Genomic DNA, 19,937 nt, shown 5'->3' on the forward strand with positions numbered 1-19,937 from the left:
TTGTGGTATATAGATATTTTTATTTTATTTTATTTTTTTTTTATTTTTATTTTTTTTTATTTATTTTAGAGAGGAGAGAGAGAAGGGGGGAGGAGCGGAAAGCATCAACTCCCATATGTGCCTTGACCAGGCAAGCCCAGGGTTTCGAACCGGCAACCTCAGCATTTCCAGGTCAACGCTTTATCCACTGTGCCACCACAGGTCAGGCATAGATATTTTTATATATTTATCATTTCAATTATTTTTGTGGTAAAGTAAGGATTTTCTAGCCTAAAAAATTAAAAGTGTTTGTAAGAGTGAGGGAAAGGTTAATAACAGTGTGGGGAAAGGTTTATAAGAGTGTGGGGAGGGTTTATAAAGCCATATATATATATATATATATGTAAAATAAATATAAGGTTGCTGCTTCGTGGATTTTTGCCTATCATGGGGGGTTCTGGGATCTAACCCCCGTGACAGATGAGGGACCACTGTATATGAATAATGTATGCCTTGGTTGAGACACTTTGGTTTACAAATATGTACTAGAAATTGAGCTGAACCAGCTAAAAAAGGAGAGGGGCTTTATTTCCAACACAGAATGATATCTTATGATCCACAGGTATCTGGGCTTCTTGGAGTAGAGCCAATAAGTAGCATATCTTTGAGAACTTGATGGTTTTCGCCACTTCTTATCTCTGCTTAGCACTCTGTGTCTGTTTCATTCTCCTTACCTGTAGACTGTTTTTCTGTGTGTCTTCACCCATGTACAAGGAATCCCCAGCCATCCAAGTATCCAGCAGTCCCTCAATTCCCACATACCTGACTCTCTCTGCTGCCTCTGGAGTCCAGATCCTAGTTCCCAGGACAAAGGGTCAAGTGTCTGCCCTGACCCAATTAATTATCATGGATAGAGTCATGGACTTAGTACAATGTAACTTTTTTTTTTTTTTTTTTTTTTTTTTTGTAACAGAGAGAGGAACACATAGGGACAGACAGGAAGGGAGAAAGATGAGAAGCATCAATTCTTTGTTGCAACACCTTAGTTGTTCATTGATTGCTTTTTCATATGTGCCTTGATTGGGGGGCTACAGCAGACCGAGTAACCCCTTGCTCAAGTCAGCGACCTTGGGCTTAAGCTGATGAGCCTTGCTCAAACCTGATGAGCCCACGCTCAAGCCGACGACCTTGGGGTTTCGAACCTGGGTCCTCTGCGTCCTAGTCCGATGCTCTATGGGCAGACCAAATGAAACTATTATAAATCAGCTCATTGGGTTGTAAAATTAATTCTAAGAAAGAGGGCTTGTGGCCCACACACCCCAAAATATATGTACTAAATTATTGTTTACTCTGTCAAGTTTACTGTGTTTATTTATTCACTCAATGAATATTTGTTAAGTTATAACATGTGTTCCCCACTGTGCTAGCAATTGGAGATATACTTGGGGCTATTCCTTGCCCTCAAGGAGTTAGTTATATTACCTTTGGAGAAAATAGACACTTTTTTATTTTTTGATTATCAAATTGATTTTAGTGAGAGAGGAGGAGTGAGAGAGAAAGAGACAGGAACATCGAGCTGTTCCTGTATGTGCCCTGACTAGGGATTAAACCGGCAACTTCTGTGCTTTGCAACAACTGAGCTATCTGTCCAGGGCATTAAAAATCATACAAAAAATGTAAAATTATAATTGTGACAAATATTATCAGGGTGGGGCAAACATATACTAAAATATGAATGATGTTGGGAATGTCAAGTTTTACCTTTTTTTTTTTTTTCTGAAGTTGGAAACGGGGAGAGACAGTCAGACAGACTCCCGCATGCGCCCGACCGGGATCCACCCGGCACGCCCACCAGAGGGGACACTCTGCCCACCAGGGGGCGATACTCTGCCGTGACCAGAGCCACTCTAGCGCCTGGGGCAGAGGCCAAGGAGCCATCCCCAGCGCCCGGGCCATCTTTGCTCCAATGGAGCCTTGGCTGCGGGAGGGGAAGAGAGAGACAGAGAGTAAGGGGGGGGGGGTGGAGAAGCAAATGGGCGCTTCTCCTATGTGCCCTGGCCAGGAATCGAACCAGGGTCCCCCGCACACCAGTCCGACGCTCTACCGCTGAGCCAACCGGCCAGGGCTCAAGTTTTACATTTTTAAAATTAATGTCTTTAAAAATTCTATAGTGCATGTGTACTTCTATAATAAAAGTGTTGTTTGGTCCTTTTTTTTTTTTTTTTTTAAGCGAGAGGAGGGGAGATAGTGAGGCAGACTCTTTCATGTGCTGGGACCAGGATCCACCTAGTAACCCTGTCTGGGGCTGTTTGAGTATGGAGCTATTTTTAGTGCCTGAGGCCAAAGTGCTCAAACCAACCAAGCTATACTCAGTATCTGTGCCATGCTTGAATCAACTGAGCCCCTAGCTGTGGGAAGGGAAGAGGGAGAGCAGGGGGAGAGGGTGGGGGAGAGAAGCAGATGATTGCTTCTCCTGTGTGTCCTGACTGGGAATCAAACCTGTGACGTCCATACACTGGGCCAAGGCTCTATCCACTGAGCAACTGGCCAGGGCCGGTCTTTTTTTTTTTTTTAATTCACATTTTAAAAGCATCACTGTGGTCCTCTGGTGAAGGGGCCTGGTGAATGAGGGGACCAATAGATGTTCTGCAGTGGAATATGAGGTGGCAACAGGTTGGACTAGGATGATGGTCTTGGGTGGAGCAAAGGGAACTTGAGAATGTAGAGAGACCTCTGTTTGGTGACATCAGTCAGGGAGGAAAATGGAGGTGCTAAGGACAACTGTAGGTCCTTGGTCTGCATAACTAGGAACATGGTGGTGCTACTCAGTTTTCTCATTTTTTCAGTCTGTAATATACTGTATAGGGCTGATCTAGTCAGTATCAAAAGTTGTTTTTAGCTATAATAAAGATCATGATAACAATATAGTGACAATGATTGTTACTGTTACTATTATTACAACTGTACTGCAATTAGTAATATCAACAATTTTTTTATTAAGCCCCTTCTGTGTGTTGTGCTACGGATTGTGCTGTGTAATCGCTCTGCTTATGTTTATGTCACAAACAGGAATTTAGTCACAAACAGAACTGTCCTCTCTGTGGAGCTCATGGTCTAGCTGGAAGGAGCTATGAATTAGTCTAGGAAAAACCAAGACTTTTGGGCCCCTTCAATTCTCGATTTTAAAAATATTTGTTCAGCATCTATTTACTGAGGGCTGGAAGAAATAAATTTTCTACTAAGTGTGCACTTCTTTTTCTACATTCAAAATAAAGCATTTATGCCTGACCAGGCAGTGGTGCAGTGGATAGAGCGTCGGACTGGGATGCCGAGGACCCAGGTTCGAGACCCCAAGGTCGCCAGCTTGAGCACGGGCTCATCTGGTTTGAGCAAAAGCCCACCAGCTTGAACCCCAGGTCGCTGGCTCCAACAAGGGGCTACTCGGTCTGCTGAAGGCCCGCAGTCAAGGCACATATGAGAAAGCAATCAATGAACAACTAAGGTGTTTCAATGCGCAATGAAAAACGAATGATTGATGCTTCTCATCTCTCTCCGTTCCTGTTTGTCCCTGTCTATCCCTCTCTCTGACTCACTCTCTGTCTCTGTAAAAATAAATAAATAAATAAATAAAGCATTTACTACATAGACTAAAAGCAATGTTTTTCCTAAATTGTCTTTTATTTCATGGGTTTTCATGGCTGGATAATGTCACTCACATACTTACTATAGGTAACAGTAACTTACGTGGCTATAGCTTGAAACCTTAAAAGATACTTTAAGAGAGGCCCTGGCCGGTTGGCTCAGTGGTAGAGCATCGGCCTGGCGTGCAGGAGTCCCGGGTTCGATTCCCGGCCAGGGCACGCAGGAGAAGTGCCCATCTGCTTCTCTACCCCTCCCCCTCTCCTTCCTCTCTGTCTCTCTCTTCCCCTCCCACAGCCAAGGCTCCATTGGAGCAAAAGATGGCCCGGGTGCTGAGGATGGCTCTGTGGCCTCTACCTCAGGCGCTAGAATGGCTCTGGTTGCAATAGAGCGATGCCCCAGAAGGGCAGAGCATCACCCCCTGGTGGGCATGCCGGGTGGATCCCGGTCGGGCGCATGCGGGAGTCTGTCTGACTGCCTCCCCGTTTCCAGCTTCGGAAAAATGCAAAAAAAAAAAAAAAAAAGATACTTTGAGAGGGTTTTTGGGGGGTTTTCTTGTGCTTGTTTTTACTTTCATAGAGGTCAAGTGTTACCTATTTTTCTGGAATTCTTGTGGGGTTTTTTTCTTTTTAATTTTGGGGGTGGGGTGAGAAGGAAGTTTTCTGAATAGTTAACTTCTTTGGAAGCATATTAAAAGACTGGAGCTTAAAACTAATCATTTCTTCCAAGGAAATAGCTTTAGGTCATGCATTACTGCACTGTTACCTTGCAGCTGGGGTGACTACTGCCAACTTCAGGGCTGTCTGCTGACCGGGGTCAGAGCTGGCCCAGCCCAATCTACAAGTGCAAGGCATCCTGCTCAGGCACATTGCAAGAGTTCTCCATGAAGGTGGGAGGGGCCAGCGAAAAGGGGCTCTGAATTTCTGCTTGCGGATTCTGTTGACCGTAGTAGGAACTGGACTATTTGTGGCAAGAGATCCTTGGAAAATCCCACTCTTTTAAGCCAAAACTCTTAGCCATTTGTCTACCCTGCTTAACACATGAGAGGTTGCCACTGCTTAGACTTTTAGAAACAAAATTAAAAAATCTCACCAATGAGCCCTGGCCGGTTGGCTCAGCGGTAGAGCGTCGGCCTAGCGTGTGGAGGACCCGGGTTCGATTCCCGGCCAGGGCACACAGGAGAAGCGCCCATTTGCTTCTCCACCCCTCCGCCGCGCCTTCCTCTCTGTCTCTCTCTTCCCCTCCCGCAGCCAAGGCTCCACTGGAGCAAAGATGGCCCGGGCGCTGGGGATGGCTCTGTGGCCTCTGCCCCAGGCGCTAGAGTGGCTCTGGTCGCAACATGGCGACACCCAGGAGGGTCGCAACATGGCGACGCCCAGGATGGGCAGAGCATCGCCCCCTGGTGGGCAGAGCATCGCCCCCTGGTGGGCGTGCTGGGTGGATCCCGGTCGGGCGCATGCGGGAGTCTGTCTGACTGTCTCTCCCTGTTTCCAGCTTCAGAAAAATGCAAAAAAAAAAAAAAAAAAATCTCACCAATGAATAGCCAACAAAAACATGTAAGTAATGTCTGATTATTAATTCATGATATTACTAAAACATGAGGATGCCAGCTCTATAGCACAGGGGATGTTGGTCTGTTTGATCACACCCCCAGTGCTGAGAACAATGTCTGACACCTAACAAGTTTTCACTAAATGTTTGTTAAATGAATGATAGTAAATATTTTAGACTTTTTGGGCCATATTATCTCTACTGCAATTACTCAACTCTGCCTATACTATGACCCTCCATTTCACTCCCAGGTAAAGATCCAAGAGGAATTAGTGCGTATCTTTACCAAAAAATGTACAAAAATATTTACAGCAGCATTATTCATAATAACTCAAAACCGAAAGGCACCCTAGCACCCACTGATGCTAAGTGGATCAATAAGCAATGCTACATTTATACAACAAATACTATAAACCAATGCTAAAGAATAAAAAATGTTATTTGCAATAAACTAGATGAAGCTCACAATGTTGAACAGAATGTTGAAGAAAAAAAGATCCTGAGGGCACTTACTGTATCTTTTTTCTTTTTGGTTTGGGCACAATGAACATTATTGATGATACATGACAAGGTAGAGCTCCCTAAGCCCCTCCCATACTTCGGGGGTATGGGATGGAAACCGTGGAGGTCAGCAGAGGATTCTCAGTATGTTGGGAAATCAGTTTGGGGCAAGGACCCCCTAGCAGCTGAGGGCCTCTTTTTCTTCTCGCTGGGGCTAGTAGTCCAGAGGGCTCTTACGCTTTGGAGACCATGTGGACCATAAGGTCTGCCACTCTGTTGGGGTAGCCAAATTCATTGTCATACCAGGAAATGAGCCTGACTTAGTGGTCATCGATGGTAATGCTGGTCCCAGCATCGAAGGTGAAGGACTGGGTGTCACTGTTAAAGTCACAGGAGATAACCTGATCCTCAGTGTAGCCCAGGATGCCCTTGAGGGGGTCCTCTGATGCCTGCTTCACTTTCTTATTTTTATTTTATTTTTTTGTATTTTTCTGAAGTTGGAAACAGGGAGGCAATCAGACAGACTCCCGCATGCGCCTGACCGGGATCCACCTGGAATGCCCACCAGGGGGTGATGCTCTGTCCATCTAGGGCGCAGCTCCGTCACAACCGGAGCCATTCTAGCGCCTGAGGCAGAGGCCACAGAACCATCCTCAGCGCCCGGGCCAACTTTGCTCCAATGGAGCCCTGGCTGCGGGAGGGGAAGAGAGAGACAGAGAGGAAGGAGAGGGGGAGGGGTGGAGAAAGTAGATGGGTGCTTCTCCTGTGTGCCCTGGCCTGGAATCGAACCCGGGACTCCTGCACACCAGGCCGACGCTCTACCACTGAGCCAACCGGCCAGGGCCTTCACTACCTTCTTGATGTCATCATATCTGGCAGCTTTCTCCAGGTGGCAGGTCAGATTCACAACTGACACATTGGGACTGGGGACACAGAAGGCCATCCCAGTGAGCTTGCAGTTCAGCTCAGGGATGACCCTGCCCACAGCTTGGCAGTGCCAGTAGAAGCAGGGATGATGTTCTGGGCAGCCCCTTGGCCATCACGCCACAGCTTGCCAGAGGTGCCATCTGCAGTTTCCTGGGTGGCAGTGATGGCATGGACTGTGGTCATGAATCCTTCCACGATGCCAAAGTTGTCATGGATGATGTTAGCTGCGGGGGGGGGGGGTGACAAGAAGTTGGTGGTGTAAGAGGCATTGCTGACAATCTTGCGGGAGTTGTTGACATACTTGTCATGGTTCACACCCATCATAAACATGGGGGCACCCGCAGAAAGGACAGAGATGTTGTCCCTCTTGGCTCCACCCTTCAAGTGAGCCCCAGCCTTCCCCACGGTAGTGAAGACACCAGTGGACTCCACAGCATATTCAGCACCAGCATCACCCTCATTCAATGTTGGGGGGGATCTCACTCCTGGAAAATGGAGATGGACTTTTCTTTTTTTAAAAATTATTTTTATTATTTATTTATTTATTCATCTCAAAGAGGAGGGACAGAAAGAGAGAGAGAGAGAGAGAGAGAGAGAGAAAGAAAGGGGGAGAAGCAGGAAGCATCAACTCCCATATGTGCCTTGACCAGGCAAGCCCAGGGTTTCAAACTGGCGACCTCAGTGTTCCAGGTCAAGGCTTTATCCACTGCACCACCACAGGTCAGGTTGGACTTTTCATTGATGACAAGCTTCCCGTTCTCAGCCTTGACTTTGCCTTTGAACTTTACATAAGTAGAATCATACTGGAACATGTAGATCATGTAGTTGAGGTTAATGAAGGGGTCGTTGAAGGTGACAATAATCATTTTGCCAGAGTTAAAAGCAACCCTGAAGACCAGACTCCCGGTATGACCAAATCCATTCACTTCAACCTTCCATGTAAAATGTTCAGCACATTGTGGGGACACAGTGAGTCATCAGTAAATGTTAGCCATTATTATTTACTAAAAGAAGCATCATTTGCTCCTGCTGGTTTGTAAAGATGCACATAACTTTAATCTTTGAGAGTAGAATAGGATAGACTTGCCCTCAAGGAACTTACATTTATAGTGCGATTTGTGCATTTGCAAATTTGCCTCTGGGCAGAATGATCAGGCAGGGGTTCCTGTTGCTTCTATACTGTTCTTTTGATGTTCTTGTTGCTCAATTACTCGCATCTTATTAACCATGGCTTGAGGTTTCCTAACCTTTTCCTTAGAAGTATGTTCTTCTTCTTCATGTGCACTGTGTTATTTATGTGCGGCGCTATCAGTGCTTTTTCATCACCAGACTTCTTTGCATATTTTTTTTTCTCAAAAACTTAAGCTGTTCCTTTCCCATGGGATGAAATGGAAAGCCTTGTTTTTGGCTCCACTGTGTTTAGTCTCAAAATGGCATCGCAACTTGGCAGGATCTATAAAACTAATTTGCAAAATTTACTACACAAAACATATTTAGGACTTGGGTAATTTTTATTGCCATAAAAGGTGACTCCTCAAAACAACTAAGAATCATGATGCTCTCTTGTCTTGAGTGGCTTTGCATGAGCATTTTCAACACATTCTCACCAACAGTGAGGCTGCTGCTTTGGAGAATTGGTCTCAGATGGGATATTCGATATCTTGGTCCTGATTAAACTCATCACGTCCATCATCAAATTTTCTTCTTAAATGTCCTGCTTTTCACCAGTGCAATTTACTGTTAGTTTTAAGGGTACTTGTGCAAATCCATTTGAAGAAAATATGCATTAGCTATTCAGGCACTCATATCTAATAACTATAGTGGAATGATGTCTCTCGAGAAGTATAACATATAAACTAGTTTTTGCAGAACTATTAATTAGCTCTGTGGTCACCAATGTATTCCCATTTGGAATTACAGCACATTTGGATGTGGATATTATTTGAGTTTTAAGTATAGTTAAAACATAGCTTAGAATAATTTTTACATAATACTGCGTAACAGGATCCTTTTTATGTAAAGAGATTTATAGATGTGTATCGGGCACTGTCAGTGTGCTGCCTGTTTCCCCTCAGCCCGCCCCAGGGACCTGACGCTTCAGTGGAGTTCCTTACACAGTGGTGTTCCTCCATCAAGCACCTGTCTTCTCTCTGTGTTTGAGGACTTTCTCTGGCTGTTATGTTCCTACGAGCAACCTGCAACCAACAAGGGACTGCAGTTGGTGAATAGCTCCCCCACCTTCCTTGTTCCTTGGACAATTCTGAGATGTCTTTTTTTTTTTTTTTTTCAGAGAGAGAGTTAGAGAGAGAGATAGATAGGGACAGACAGGAAGGGAGAGAGATGAGAAGCATCAATCATCAGTTTTTTGTTGCGACACCTTAGTTGTTCATTGATTGCTTTCTCATATGTGCCTTGACCATGGGGCTACAGCAGCCCGAGTAACCCTTCACTCAAGCCAGCGCCCTTGGGTCCAAGCTGGTGAGCTTTGCTCAAATCAGATGAGCCCATGCTCAAGCTGGCGACCTTGGGGTCTCAAACCTGGGTCCTCTGCATCCCAGTCCGACCCTCTATCCACTGCGCCACTGCCTGGTCAGGCCTGAGATGTCTTCTTCACTGTCTTTCAAAGGGCACAATGGGATTGAGCTCCAGTTGCCCAAAGTGCTAGCCTGTTCACTAACACACCTTCATTGGCTTTCTCCCTTTCCTTTCTCATTTCCCCACTCCCTCTCCCATGCTTCTTTGGGTCATGTTCCTCCAAAATTACCTGCATTTAAATCACTGACCTGGGTACTGCTTTAAGGGGAGCCCACAGTGAGACACTGTGTAATGCACATGAAATAATGTGGAAGGATTGCCTGACCTGTGGTGGCGCAGTGGATAAAACGTTGACCTGGAAATGCTGAGGTCGCCGGTTCGAAACCCTGGGCTTGCCTGGTCAAGGCACATATGGGAGTTGATGCTTCCTGCTCCTCCCCCCTTCTCTCTCTCTATCTCTCTCTCCCTCTCTCTCTCCTTTCTAAAATGAATAAATAAAATTAAAAAAAAAAAGAACCATCCATCATTTAAAAAATAATAATAATAATGTGGAAGGATTCAAACCTAACTGATCAGGGTGTGAATGGAAGTGGAGTCCAACTCAAAATAGTTCTCCCACTTATCACCTATATCAGTGGTCCCCAACCCCCCGGCCATGGACCAGTAGTGGTCCATGGGCCATTTGGTACTGGTCCACAGAGAAAGAATAAATAACTTACATTATTTCCATTTTATTTATATTTAAGTCTGAATGATGTTTTATTTTTAAAAAATGACCAGATTCCCTCTGTTACATCTGTCTAAGACTCACTCTTGACGCTTGTCTCGGTCACGTGATACATTTATCCGTCCCACCCTAAAGGCTGGTCCATGAAAATATTTTCTGACATTAAACCGGTCCGTGGCCCAAAAAAGGTTGGGGACCACTGACCTATATGCTACCTCTTTCCTTTCAAAGAACTGTTTCCCTCCCAAGGGAACTGCCTCCCTGGCCATAGTGATTGGTTGGGGTCAGGTATCTGACCCAAGCCTGGCAATTGTGATTGGTCCATGCAGACAATGCACCTCACACTGGACTAATCAGAGGCCTTTCCTGGGTGTTATGGGAAGAGAACCTCTTCTTTCCTCTCAGAGCTCTGAAGCTCTGAGCCCAGCACTGACCTCAGCCAACTCTCTTACCACACAGAGAAGTCTGCTTACAGTGAGAGTATACAGTGAATTCTCAGAGAGAGGAAAGAGATGAGTGACAGGGCATCTTCATGACATCTGAATGCATAGGACCAGTTGATCCTAAACCAGCTCCACTCTGTCTCCACAATTTGATTATGTTGGCTTCCTTATATCTCACCACCTTGCCATAAGTTATCTACAGTCAAATCTTTATAATTTACAACCAAAGAATCCTACTACTGATGTTTAACTCTGGGGCAGGAAGTTGGGTTGGGTATAAGGATGTGGAGCAGGAAGATCATTTTTCAGATACTGTTTTTCAGTTCTACAATTTCCACTTGATTCTTTTTTACAGTTTTCAGATCTCACCTGAATTTCTGATCTCTTCACCCAACTATGCATCATTTACTATAGAATCTTTAACATATTTATCAAAGCTATGTAAAGTTCTTGTCTGCAAATTCTGACATCTGGGCTGTTTCTGAGTCTGTTTCTATTGACTGATTTACCTCTTGATTATGGCTCACATTTTTCTTTTTCTTCACATACCTAGTAATTTTTGTAAAATGAACATTGCAAATCTGTTCTAGAGACTGGACTCTGTAATCTTCCTCTGACCAGTGTTTTCTTGCTGTAGGTAGGGAAATTACAGGTGGATCACATCACTTAAGGTTGCTTTTAGGTTTTGTTAGGGTGGGTCTATTTTAGTTTTAACTTTAGTGCTAGGTGAATGCCTTAGTCAGTCACCTAGTCTTTACTTTTAGATTGTGGCTCTTCCATGGTTTCTATTGAAAGCTCGAGCTGTTTACCAAAACCCTAAAACTTGGTGAGGCTTTCAGCTCTGTCTCCCTTGTGGTGGCAATTGCTGAAATCCTTTTAAATCTCTTCCATCTGTCATCTCTTTATTCTTCCCTTGGACTCCTGGCATCTCACCTGGACATGTTCAGTTCAAGGGTCAGCCAAGAATTTGAGAATTTATACACATATTTGGGGCTTCCCACTCTATGACTCTCTCCTTTGCAGAATTTCCTCATTTTCCAGCCACTCTGGTTGCAAACTCCTTCTCAGCATCATCAGGCATAGCCCCTCAATGCCCCCCTACCCTGTGCAAGCTGACTATGGCTTTCAAAGTGTGGTCTTTGGGCCAGTAGCATTAGCATCACAGGGAAACTGGTTAGAAATGCAAAATTTTGGGTCTCAACTCAGACCTAGTGAACTAGAAATTCTGGGAGTGGAGCCCAGCAATCAATATTTTAACAAGCCCTTGAGAGATTCTAATATACACTAAAGTTTGAGGATGACTACCTTAGGGCAAAAGCTGTACAAATGTGAATCTCACCCAAAAGTGGGTCACACCCAGAGTTGTTCCCTTCCTTTACTGTATGCTCTCCAATGCCATCAAACAGCTTTTTGGGGGTATACAGAATATATAATTATTAAGAGTAGAGATTAACCTTAAACAAACCACTCTGTCACATGAGAATTTGGACATTCACTTTTTAGTATATACCATATTCTTTGTAATTAAAAAAGAATTAAAATATTTTTGATATTTGATGTCTTGGCTGGATATGGCTTAGTTGGTTAGAACATCATCCCAATATACAAAGGTTGCAGGTTTGATCCTTAGGGCACATACAAGTACAGATCAATGTTTCTGTCTCTCTCTCTCTCTCTCTTCCTCTCTAAAAAATTAAAAATAAAAAAAAATGTAAAAATACCTGACCAGGCAGTGGCACAGTGGATAGAGTGTTGGCCTGGGACTCTGAGGACCTACGTTTGAAATTCCAAGGTTGCCAGCTTGAGCGTGGGCTCACCAGCTTGAGCGTGGGATCATAGACATGACCCCATGGTTGCTGGCTTGAGCCCAAAGTTTGCTGGCTTGAACAAGGGGTCACTGTGTCAGTGGGAGCCCCCAGGTCAAGGCACATATGAGAAAGCAATCAATGAAAAACCAAGGTGCCGCAACTATGAGTTGATACTTCTCATGTTTCTCATTTCCTGTCTGTCCCTCCCTCTCTTGCTTAAAAAATTTTTTTTTAAATATATTTTTGAGATTTAAATAAAATGTTTGTGTACCTGGAAGCACCTTATAGTTTTATGGAACACAGCTTGAAAATCTTTAGTTTAAAGCATATGATTGACAGTATGGGTCGGGATTAGCTTCAACCATGCATAGGAATATCTCCATGGTAACTGTCACCATAGTATCAGGCCTGACAGAGGTGGTAAAGGAGCCTGTGCAGAGTAGGGAGGACCACCATGTGGTATCTTTAGTCCCCTGGAGAGCTCATCAAAATGTAAATTCTGATTTAGTAGGTGTTAGGAACTGAATTGTGTCCCCTCAAAATTCATTACGTTGAAATCTAACCCCTAGTACCTCAGGAGTGTGACTGTATTTGGAGAGAGGGTCTTCATAGGAGGTAATTAAGGTTAAATGAGATCACTGAGGTGGGTCCCAGTCCAATATGACTGTTTCCTTATAAAAGAGGAGAACGTAGACACTGAGGAAAGACCAAATGAAGACACAGGGACAAGATGGCCATTTACAAGCCAAACACAGAGGCTTCAGAAGAAACCAACCCTGCTGCCACCTTGATCTTGGAATTTAAGCCTCCAGAACTGTGACAAAATAAATGTCTGCGCTTATGCCACCCAGACTGTGGGACTTTGTGATGGTAGCCCTAGCAGACTAACGCAGCAGGTTGGGGGAGGGAATGGAGATTTTGCATTTCTAGCAAGCTCTTTGCTGGATGATGCTGGTCCAAGGACCACACTTGGAGCAGCAAAGACCTGAAGAACCTGGTTTCTGTGTTATGGCATTATTAGCAGCTTCCAAATCACCTCACAGGTAGGAAAGGACAATTGTTCTCAAACTCTGCCTTCCTTAAGATGGCTGAGGCTATTATTCTCAGCCTTTTTCTATTTGCAGCACTTAGGACATATTATAAATATGGCGGCACCTTTCAGAGGATGAGTCACAGGTGAGGTTATTATGTAAATGAATGAAGTGGGCTGGGTATAACAATAGGGTGCAGTAGCTAAACCAGGGAACTCACGCCTTGTCTACAATGGACAGATGCTCCGTCTCTGAGCTGGAATATGTGTCTCTGAGCCGGAATGTGTGTTTAGATTTTCTAAAATTTCAAGAGAAGGTAGAAACTTGGATATGTACATTAAATCTCTAGGTTTCTCAACTTTTAAATGTTGGCAACTCCATCAATTTATTTTTTTTTATTTTTTTATTTTTTAAATTTAAATTTTTTATTTATTTATTTTTAGAGAGGAGAGAGAGACAGAGAGAGAGAAGGGGGGAGGAGCTGGAAGCATCAACTCCCATATGTGCCTTGACCAGGCAAGCCCAGGGCTTTGAACCGGCAACCTCAGCGTTTCCAGGTTGACGCTTTACCCGCTGCGCCACCACAGGTCAGGCTCAATTTATTTTTGAAATGTGAAGGAGCCCTGAAATGTTCTTGATCTGTATCATGTTTGGGGAGTATCCATGTATAAGAATTTAGCAAGCTATTCAACCAAGATTTGTATGATTTACTATTGGTGGGGTATGCCATTAATTAAAACTCTGCATGGGAGTGACACCAGTTCCCTCAGGGTACTTGTTGTTGATATAGGGCAGGAATGGTGTTGGCTTGGCCTGTATCTCCAACATTGTTTCTTTAAAGAGATAAAACTGAAGCACATCTGGGAAAATATTAAGAGCTGTCTCTTCTTAGTGGAATCTAGGTTTTCTGCTTTATTATTTTTTGTTTGTTTAGATATTTTATAGACATCTCTAATATAGATATATGTATTTTTAAAAGCCCGAGGATAAGCACAATGCCTGGACCAAAGCAAACCCTTGGAGGTGACTAAGCCGCTTCCTTGGTCTCCCTCTGGGACGGTCCTGCTGTTCAGGTAGAATGTTTGTGGCCCTGACTAGCTCTTCGGCATGCTTGAGTAAACACCTGCTACCTCCGGGCCAGGGGGGTGATGTCACCCCTTCCACTCAGCCCAAAGTCCCACATGACCTTTATTACCAGAAGGGGCATTCTCAGTGCAGCCTCAGCTGTAGTAATGTTTATACATCAACCCAAATTTGAAGACACTCTGTGATGGCTTCACAGTTTGGAGCTACCTGACCCTGAAAGCAATATAGCCTAGTGGTTAATCTCAGTGGGCACCAACCGGCTCTTCCAGTTACTTACTAACTTAGACAAGTTAGTCTAAGCCTCCATTTCTCTATTGTAAAGTGAGAATGACAATAGTACCTACCTATTTGGGTTTATAGGAAGATTTAAGTCTGCTGAGTGACATGCATAACTGTTCAATAATCATATCGATTGGTGTGATTTTACTTTCAATATCTTTCTTATATCATGGACTAAGTATGAGGCCACAGCATTACTAAATTGGTAGCTTCAAAGGGAAAATATTTTCAACTCTGATTCAAATAGCAAAAGCAATCAAATATTGTCATCACCACTGTTGCAGTAGACCCGGCAGTTAAAACTCACCTTTCTGCCATCAAGGAAGGACCTTTTTCTGTCCTTTGAGAAAGACCCCAGACTGCTAATCTCAAGAGGAAAGAGAATCGCAGCAGCTCCAAGCTGGCTCCCTCACTGCCTGCGTCAGCCTCAGCCTCGGGTGGGCACAGGCCCGTCCCTGAGGAGGGCGGCGTTGCCTCAGCCTCAGGTGGGCACAGGCCCGTCCCTGTGGAAGGCGCTGCCTCAGCCTCGGGTGGGCACAGGCCCGTCCCTGTGGAAGGCGCTGCCTCAGCCTCGGGTGGGCACAGGCCCGTCCCTGTGGAAGGCGCTGCCTCAGCCTCGGGTGGGCACAGGCCCGTCCCTGTGGAGGGCGGCATTGCCTCAGCCTCGGGTGGGCACAGGCCCGTCCCTGAGGAGGGCGGCGTTGCCTCAGCCTCGGGTGGGCACAGGCCCGTCCCTGAGGAGGGCGTTGCCTCAGCCTCGGGTGGGCACAGGCCCGTCCCTGAGGAGGGCGGCACTGCCTCAGCCTCGGGTGGGCACAGGCCCGTCCCTGAGGAGGGCGTTGCCTCAGCCTCGGGTGGGCACAGGCCCGTCCCTGAGGAGGGCGGCGTTGCTGGGCAGCTCGCTTGTCGTCAGGCAGGGCTGCTGTTTGGGGTTGTTGCTCAAGGTGATCCTCTCAGGAACGGCACCCTGCTGGCAGCTTTGTCACCCCGAATGGGCCTTAGGGATGACTAATGAAGCTGTAAAGGATACACACACAGACCCAAGAAAATCCATTCCCTAAGGGCTTCAACTACTTTTCAGTGGGTGCTTCTTTGCCTTTCAAGACACAAGCATTAAATTTCTCTGCCCCAAATTCCAGTTCTCCACGCGAGGCCACTTCCCCTGGTAAATCCCTGAGGCACCACTGGTGCTGGAAGGAGAGGCAGGGCCTTGCCCTGCACGGCAGGAGATGCGCTCCTTCAGCAGCTCCGCCGTCTCCAGTCCAGAAGGGCCCGCGTCTGCCCAGCCCCTCTTCCCTTCCGGGAGTCTGCTATTCCCATGGTCCTTACCGGGGTGTCGGGTGGAACCTGGGCGGTACCCTGGCCTCTCCCGCTAGCTCAGTCACCCACCTCTGGGTTCTATTTCATGTCTGACATCCGTCTCCCTGCCGCTGCGCGGTGTACCCTCTCACTGCCCCTCCCGGGACCCCCGCAGCAGACCACCTGCCCCTGAACTTGCCCTCCTGCTGTGCCCCTCCACGCTGCTGCAGCTCTCAACATCCCTCAATGCTGCCCTCCTCACACAAGATGTGTCCAGGCTGCATGTTCCCAGTACTGCCAGAACTCTGAGTTTCAAAAGCCAGAAACCTGGAGTTTTATGTGAATTCCCACATCCTTTCTGTTTGTTTATTCACAGTTACTACATTTTACACACTAAAAATATTATAAAACATTGTAGTGAGTTTCACCCATTCCTGGCCCCAATTCCTCCTCCGAAGAGTCCACCTGTTGCCAGTTTCTCCTGTCACCTTCCAGACACAGAGCGTACTTTCAGACACACATACACCAGTACTTTTTTGTTATGCAGATAGAGACCAACCTTTTTATGTTGGTATACAGTTTTAAAACTGAGGGTCAAACAAGACACATTCGCATCTGTGGATCATAAATCATTAGGCATGACAGAAAGTTCCCTGAAGACAGGGGCGGTGTTTTGTCATAGTGCCCCCTTTCTTCCTGGCATGATTGACACCTTGCACACAGTAGGCACTCAATAAGGACACTGCCCTTCCACTGGCAGTTAGTTATTAAGCACCATTCTGTGTCTGCTGCTGGACAGACGCCCAGTGAACTGTGAAGTGGAAACCTTCCAGGAAACACCTGGGAACAGTTCAGTTCAGTTAGTCCCCAGCCCTGTGGGAACATAAGCAGGACTCAGCGGCCTACAGGTTCAGAACCGCTCGCCCCACCTCTCCTGGTTACCTGGGTCTCTAACACATGGACAGAAATAGCAGATCACTCCCTGCTCGTGGGCTCGCCCTGGCAGGGTGTTTGTCTGCTTGTGCTGACAGCCCAGCCCCTGACTGAGTGCTGACTCCAGCATTCCCGAGCCAGCTGTCATTCCCAGGAGCAGGGCTCCCATTTCTTGCCCTCTGCCAGGTCAAGGCAAGCCCGGACGGGACAGAAACCACAGGACAGGCAGCGTGCTATCTCTTCCCCTCGGAGCCGGGTGGGGCTGGCAGCTGGCTGAGTAAGGCCTTTTCACGCTTCCTCATGTTGGAGGAAGGCTCACTGCTCAGATGGTTTGACGCCCTCTCCGAAGTTGGATTCTATCTGCACCCTTGCCTGTGCCCTGGCTGGTCAGCACGCGCACTGGGTGGAGACACGATGACATTTTCAGTTCATAAAAGTGGACCCTGCTGAGGAAACAAACGCTTGTCACATATTCTCTCCTCACCCTTTGAGGTGCTGATGGCCAAGGGTTTCTGCTCCTCTAGGACGGTCATAAGCAACTTCCCTGGAACTGTGCTGTGACGGCGTCCCTTTCTCTCCCACTCGAGAGAATATTCTGGAATGCAAACTGACCTTGTTCTGATATTCACCTTAAATTTATTCTAATAGTAGTGCCATATGAATCTTACTCCCAAAACTCAAGTGGGAGAGACCTGTCATATTTGTTTGTTTTTTCTTTATTTTGTTACCTCAGGCATGGAGACCTTATCTTTTGGGCTGGCAGGAAAATAACTTGGGTGGCAGAGGGTGGGGCAGGCTCTCCTCCTCTCTGGGGATGTGTGAAAGTCCAGGAGGCTTTGTGGTAGGTACCTGGAAAATGGGACAAGGCCATTCTTGTCCTGAGATTAAGTCTTTTGCTGACATCCCCAGTGTGTTCCTTCGGAGGAGGCTTGAGGAAGCTTTCGTTCCAAGCTTGGGACTCTGGGCTGAAGCTGGAAGTCCTAGGCCACAGTTCTAAGCCACGCCAAGAGACACCACAAAGCCTTTCCACAGAAGTCCTGCCAACCTGCCACCTGCCGCAAGCACCGTCGGGAGCGCCCTCCAGCCTGCGATGCCTGCAGTCCCCCATCTCCATGCCCTCCCAGGCTCCAGGCTTCCAGAAAATATAAGCCAACTTTTCTGCACAAACAACTTCTGCATTTGGCTCCCAAACCAAACCTCCCCAAGGCAAGGCTGACTTCCTGCTCAAAAAGAAGAAATAAAATACAGGAACAACCAGCCTAATGCTAATAGCCTGATAGGTTATCCTGCCACCTAATTTATAATTGAATAATTGTTCACAAACTAGCACATCGCACAAATCAGGACTTTTCACAATTTAATTCTGCTGCACATCACGGCTTATGAGACAGACATCACTGCTGTTTTGCTCTAGAGCAGCAATTTTTAACTGGTGTGCTGCAAGACTTTTTAAGACATGCAATACCTGGCCCTGGCCAGGCGGCTCAGTGGATAAAGCATCGACCTCGTGCCCCAGAGATCGTGGGTTCAAATTCCAGGTAGGCACAATGAGAAGCAATCAATGAATGCACAACTAAATGGAACAATTAAGTGAAACAAGTTGATGCTTCTCTCTCCCTCTTCTCTCTTCCTCTCTCTCTCAAATCAATGGAGAGGGAGAGAGACATGGAAACATCAATGTTTCTTTATGGGCCCTGACCAAGGATCGAACCAGCAACCCTTGGGTATCAGGATGTTGCTCTGACCAATTGAGCTACCCAGCCAAGGCTGGAAAATATTTTTTAATTAAAAAAAAAAGTACATGTAATGTAATTAATACCTGCTATTTAATCAGGGTCACTGAGATCTTTCCTCTTAGATTGCCAAATAAAAAAATGACAACAGCTAACACAATAGTGGTCTGGTGTGAATGAATCAAAATATCTTTGTTTTTTTGGTCAGAGCAGCAAAAAATAGATTTTTGGCGTGCTGTAGAATTTTAGTCATTAGTTTAAATGTGCCATGAGATAAAAAAGGTTGAAAATTGCTGATCTAAATAAAGCACATGGTAGCTCTAAACTAGCTAAAAAAAAAAAAATGGAAGGATACTTTATCCCCACTCCTGCTTTATTTCCTCCTTCACTGATTATCTTTAGAACAACAAAAAAATAAAAACTCTTCTCCCAGAGGAAGCAATTTCTAGCCAAGATAATCAAAAGCAGTGTTGCCCAGTGCTCTAATTAACTGTACCAAACCCAGTCAATGATGAGTATGCAAGTATAGCCTTATTATATTAATAATTAGGCCATGTTAATTAAAGCAGGAAAAGCATTAAGAACACTTGTTACTAAAACTATCTTCACCACTCACCGAGCACTTTGTTAAAAGCAACCAACCTTAGTTTTTTACATTAATCTGACTGGGGACAGAGTCACTGAACTAGAGTGAATGGAATCTGGTTTATGAGGTCTGTGTTGACAATATGGTAATTAGTTGTTTCTTTTATTTCCATTGATGAGGGGGGGAGGGGAAGAGAGAGAGAAGCATCAACTTGTTCCACTTAGTTGTGTACTCACAGCTTCTCATATGTGCCCTGTTCAGAGATGAAACCCTCGACCTTGATGTGTTCAGCAGCGCTTTATCCACTGAGCCACCCAGCCACAGCCTATGGTGATTGGTTTTTATTTAAAATTTTATTTATTGATTTTAGTGAGAGAGAAAGGTGAGGGGAGAGACAGGAACATCGAGCTGTTCCTGTATGTGCCCTGACAGGGGAATGAACAGGCAACCTCTGCACTTTGGGATGATGCTAGTCTAGTCTAACCAGTGGATGGCAAACTGAGGCTCGTGAGCCACATGCGGCTCTTTGGCCAGCTTAGGAGTACCCTAATGAAGTTAATAACAATGTATCTACCTATATAGTTTAAATTTAAAAAATTTGGCTCTCAAAAGAAATTTCAATCATTGTATTGTTGATATTTGGCTCTGTTGGCTAATGAATTTGCCGACCACTGGTTTAACCGATCAAGCTATCTGGCCAGGGCATGGTGATTGTTTTTTGCTGTTGTTTTTTAGAGAGACACACAGACAGGGGACAGACCGGCAGGAAGGAAGAGAAATGAGAAGCATTAATTCATAGTTGCAGCATCTTGGTTGTTCATGGATTGCTTTCTTATATGTGCCTTGATCTGGGGGATCCAGCCGACTCAGTGATCCCCTG

General features: G+C 45.6%; 1 protein-coding gene across 1 annotated transcript; it reads right to left on the reverse strand.

The window, feature by feature from the left end:
• Positions 1-6,630: 6,630 nt before the first annotated feature.
• On the reverse strand, positions 6,631-7,463 carry LOC136310515 (glyceraldehyde-3-phosphate dehydrogenase-like). The gene is made up of 2 exons (XM_066239222.1): positions 7,313-7,463; positions 6,631-7,082 (listed from the first exon to the last, which is right to left on the reverse strand). The coding sequence occupies exons 1-2, from the start codon at positions 7,461-7,463 to the stop codon at positions 6,631-6,633; spliced, it is 603 nt and encodes a 200-aa protein (XP_066095319.1).
• Between the last annotated feature and the right edge of the window lie 12,474 nt (positions 7,464-19,937).

This window comes from Saccopteryx bilineata, chromosome 7 (genome assembly GCF_036850765.1).
Source record: "Saccopteryx bilineata isolate mSacBil1 chromosome 7, mSacBil1_pri_phased_curated, whole genome shotgun sequence".
NCBI classification, from domain to species: domain Eukaryota; kingdom Metazoa; phylum Chordata; class Mammalia; order Chiroptera; family Emballonuridae; genus Saccopteryx; species Saccopteryx bilineata.

Excerpts from the sequence above, each read along its gene's own strand:
- LOC136310515 (XM_066239222.1), bottom strand. The coding sequence starts at position 7,463 with ATGATTATTGTCACCTTCAACGACCCCTTCATTAACCTCAACTACATG. Across the intron at positions 7,083-7,312 it reads AAAGTCCAACCTGACCTGTG|GAGTGAGATCCCCCCCAACA; the intron begins GTGGTGCAGTGG and ends TCCATTTTCCAG.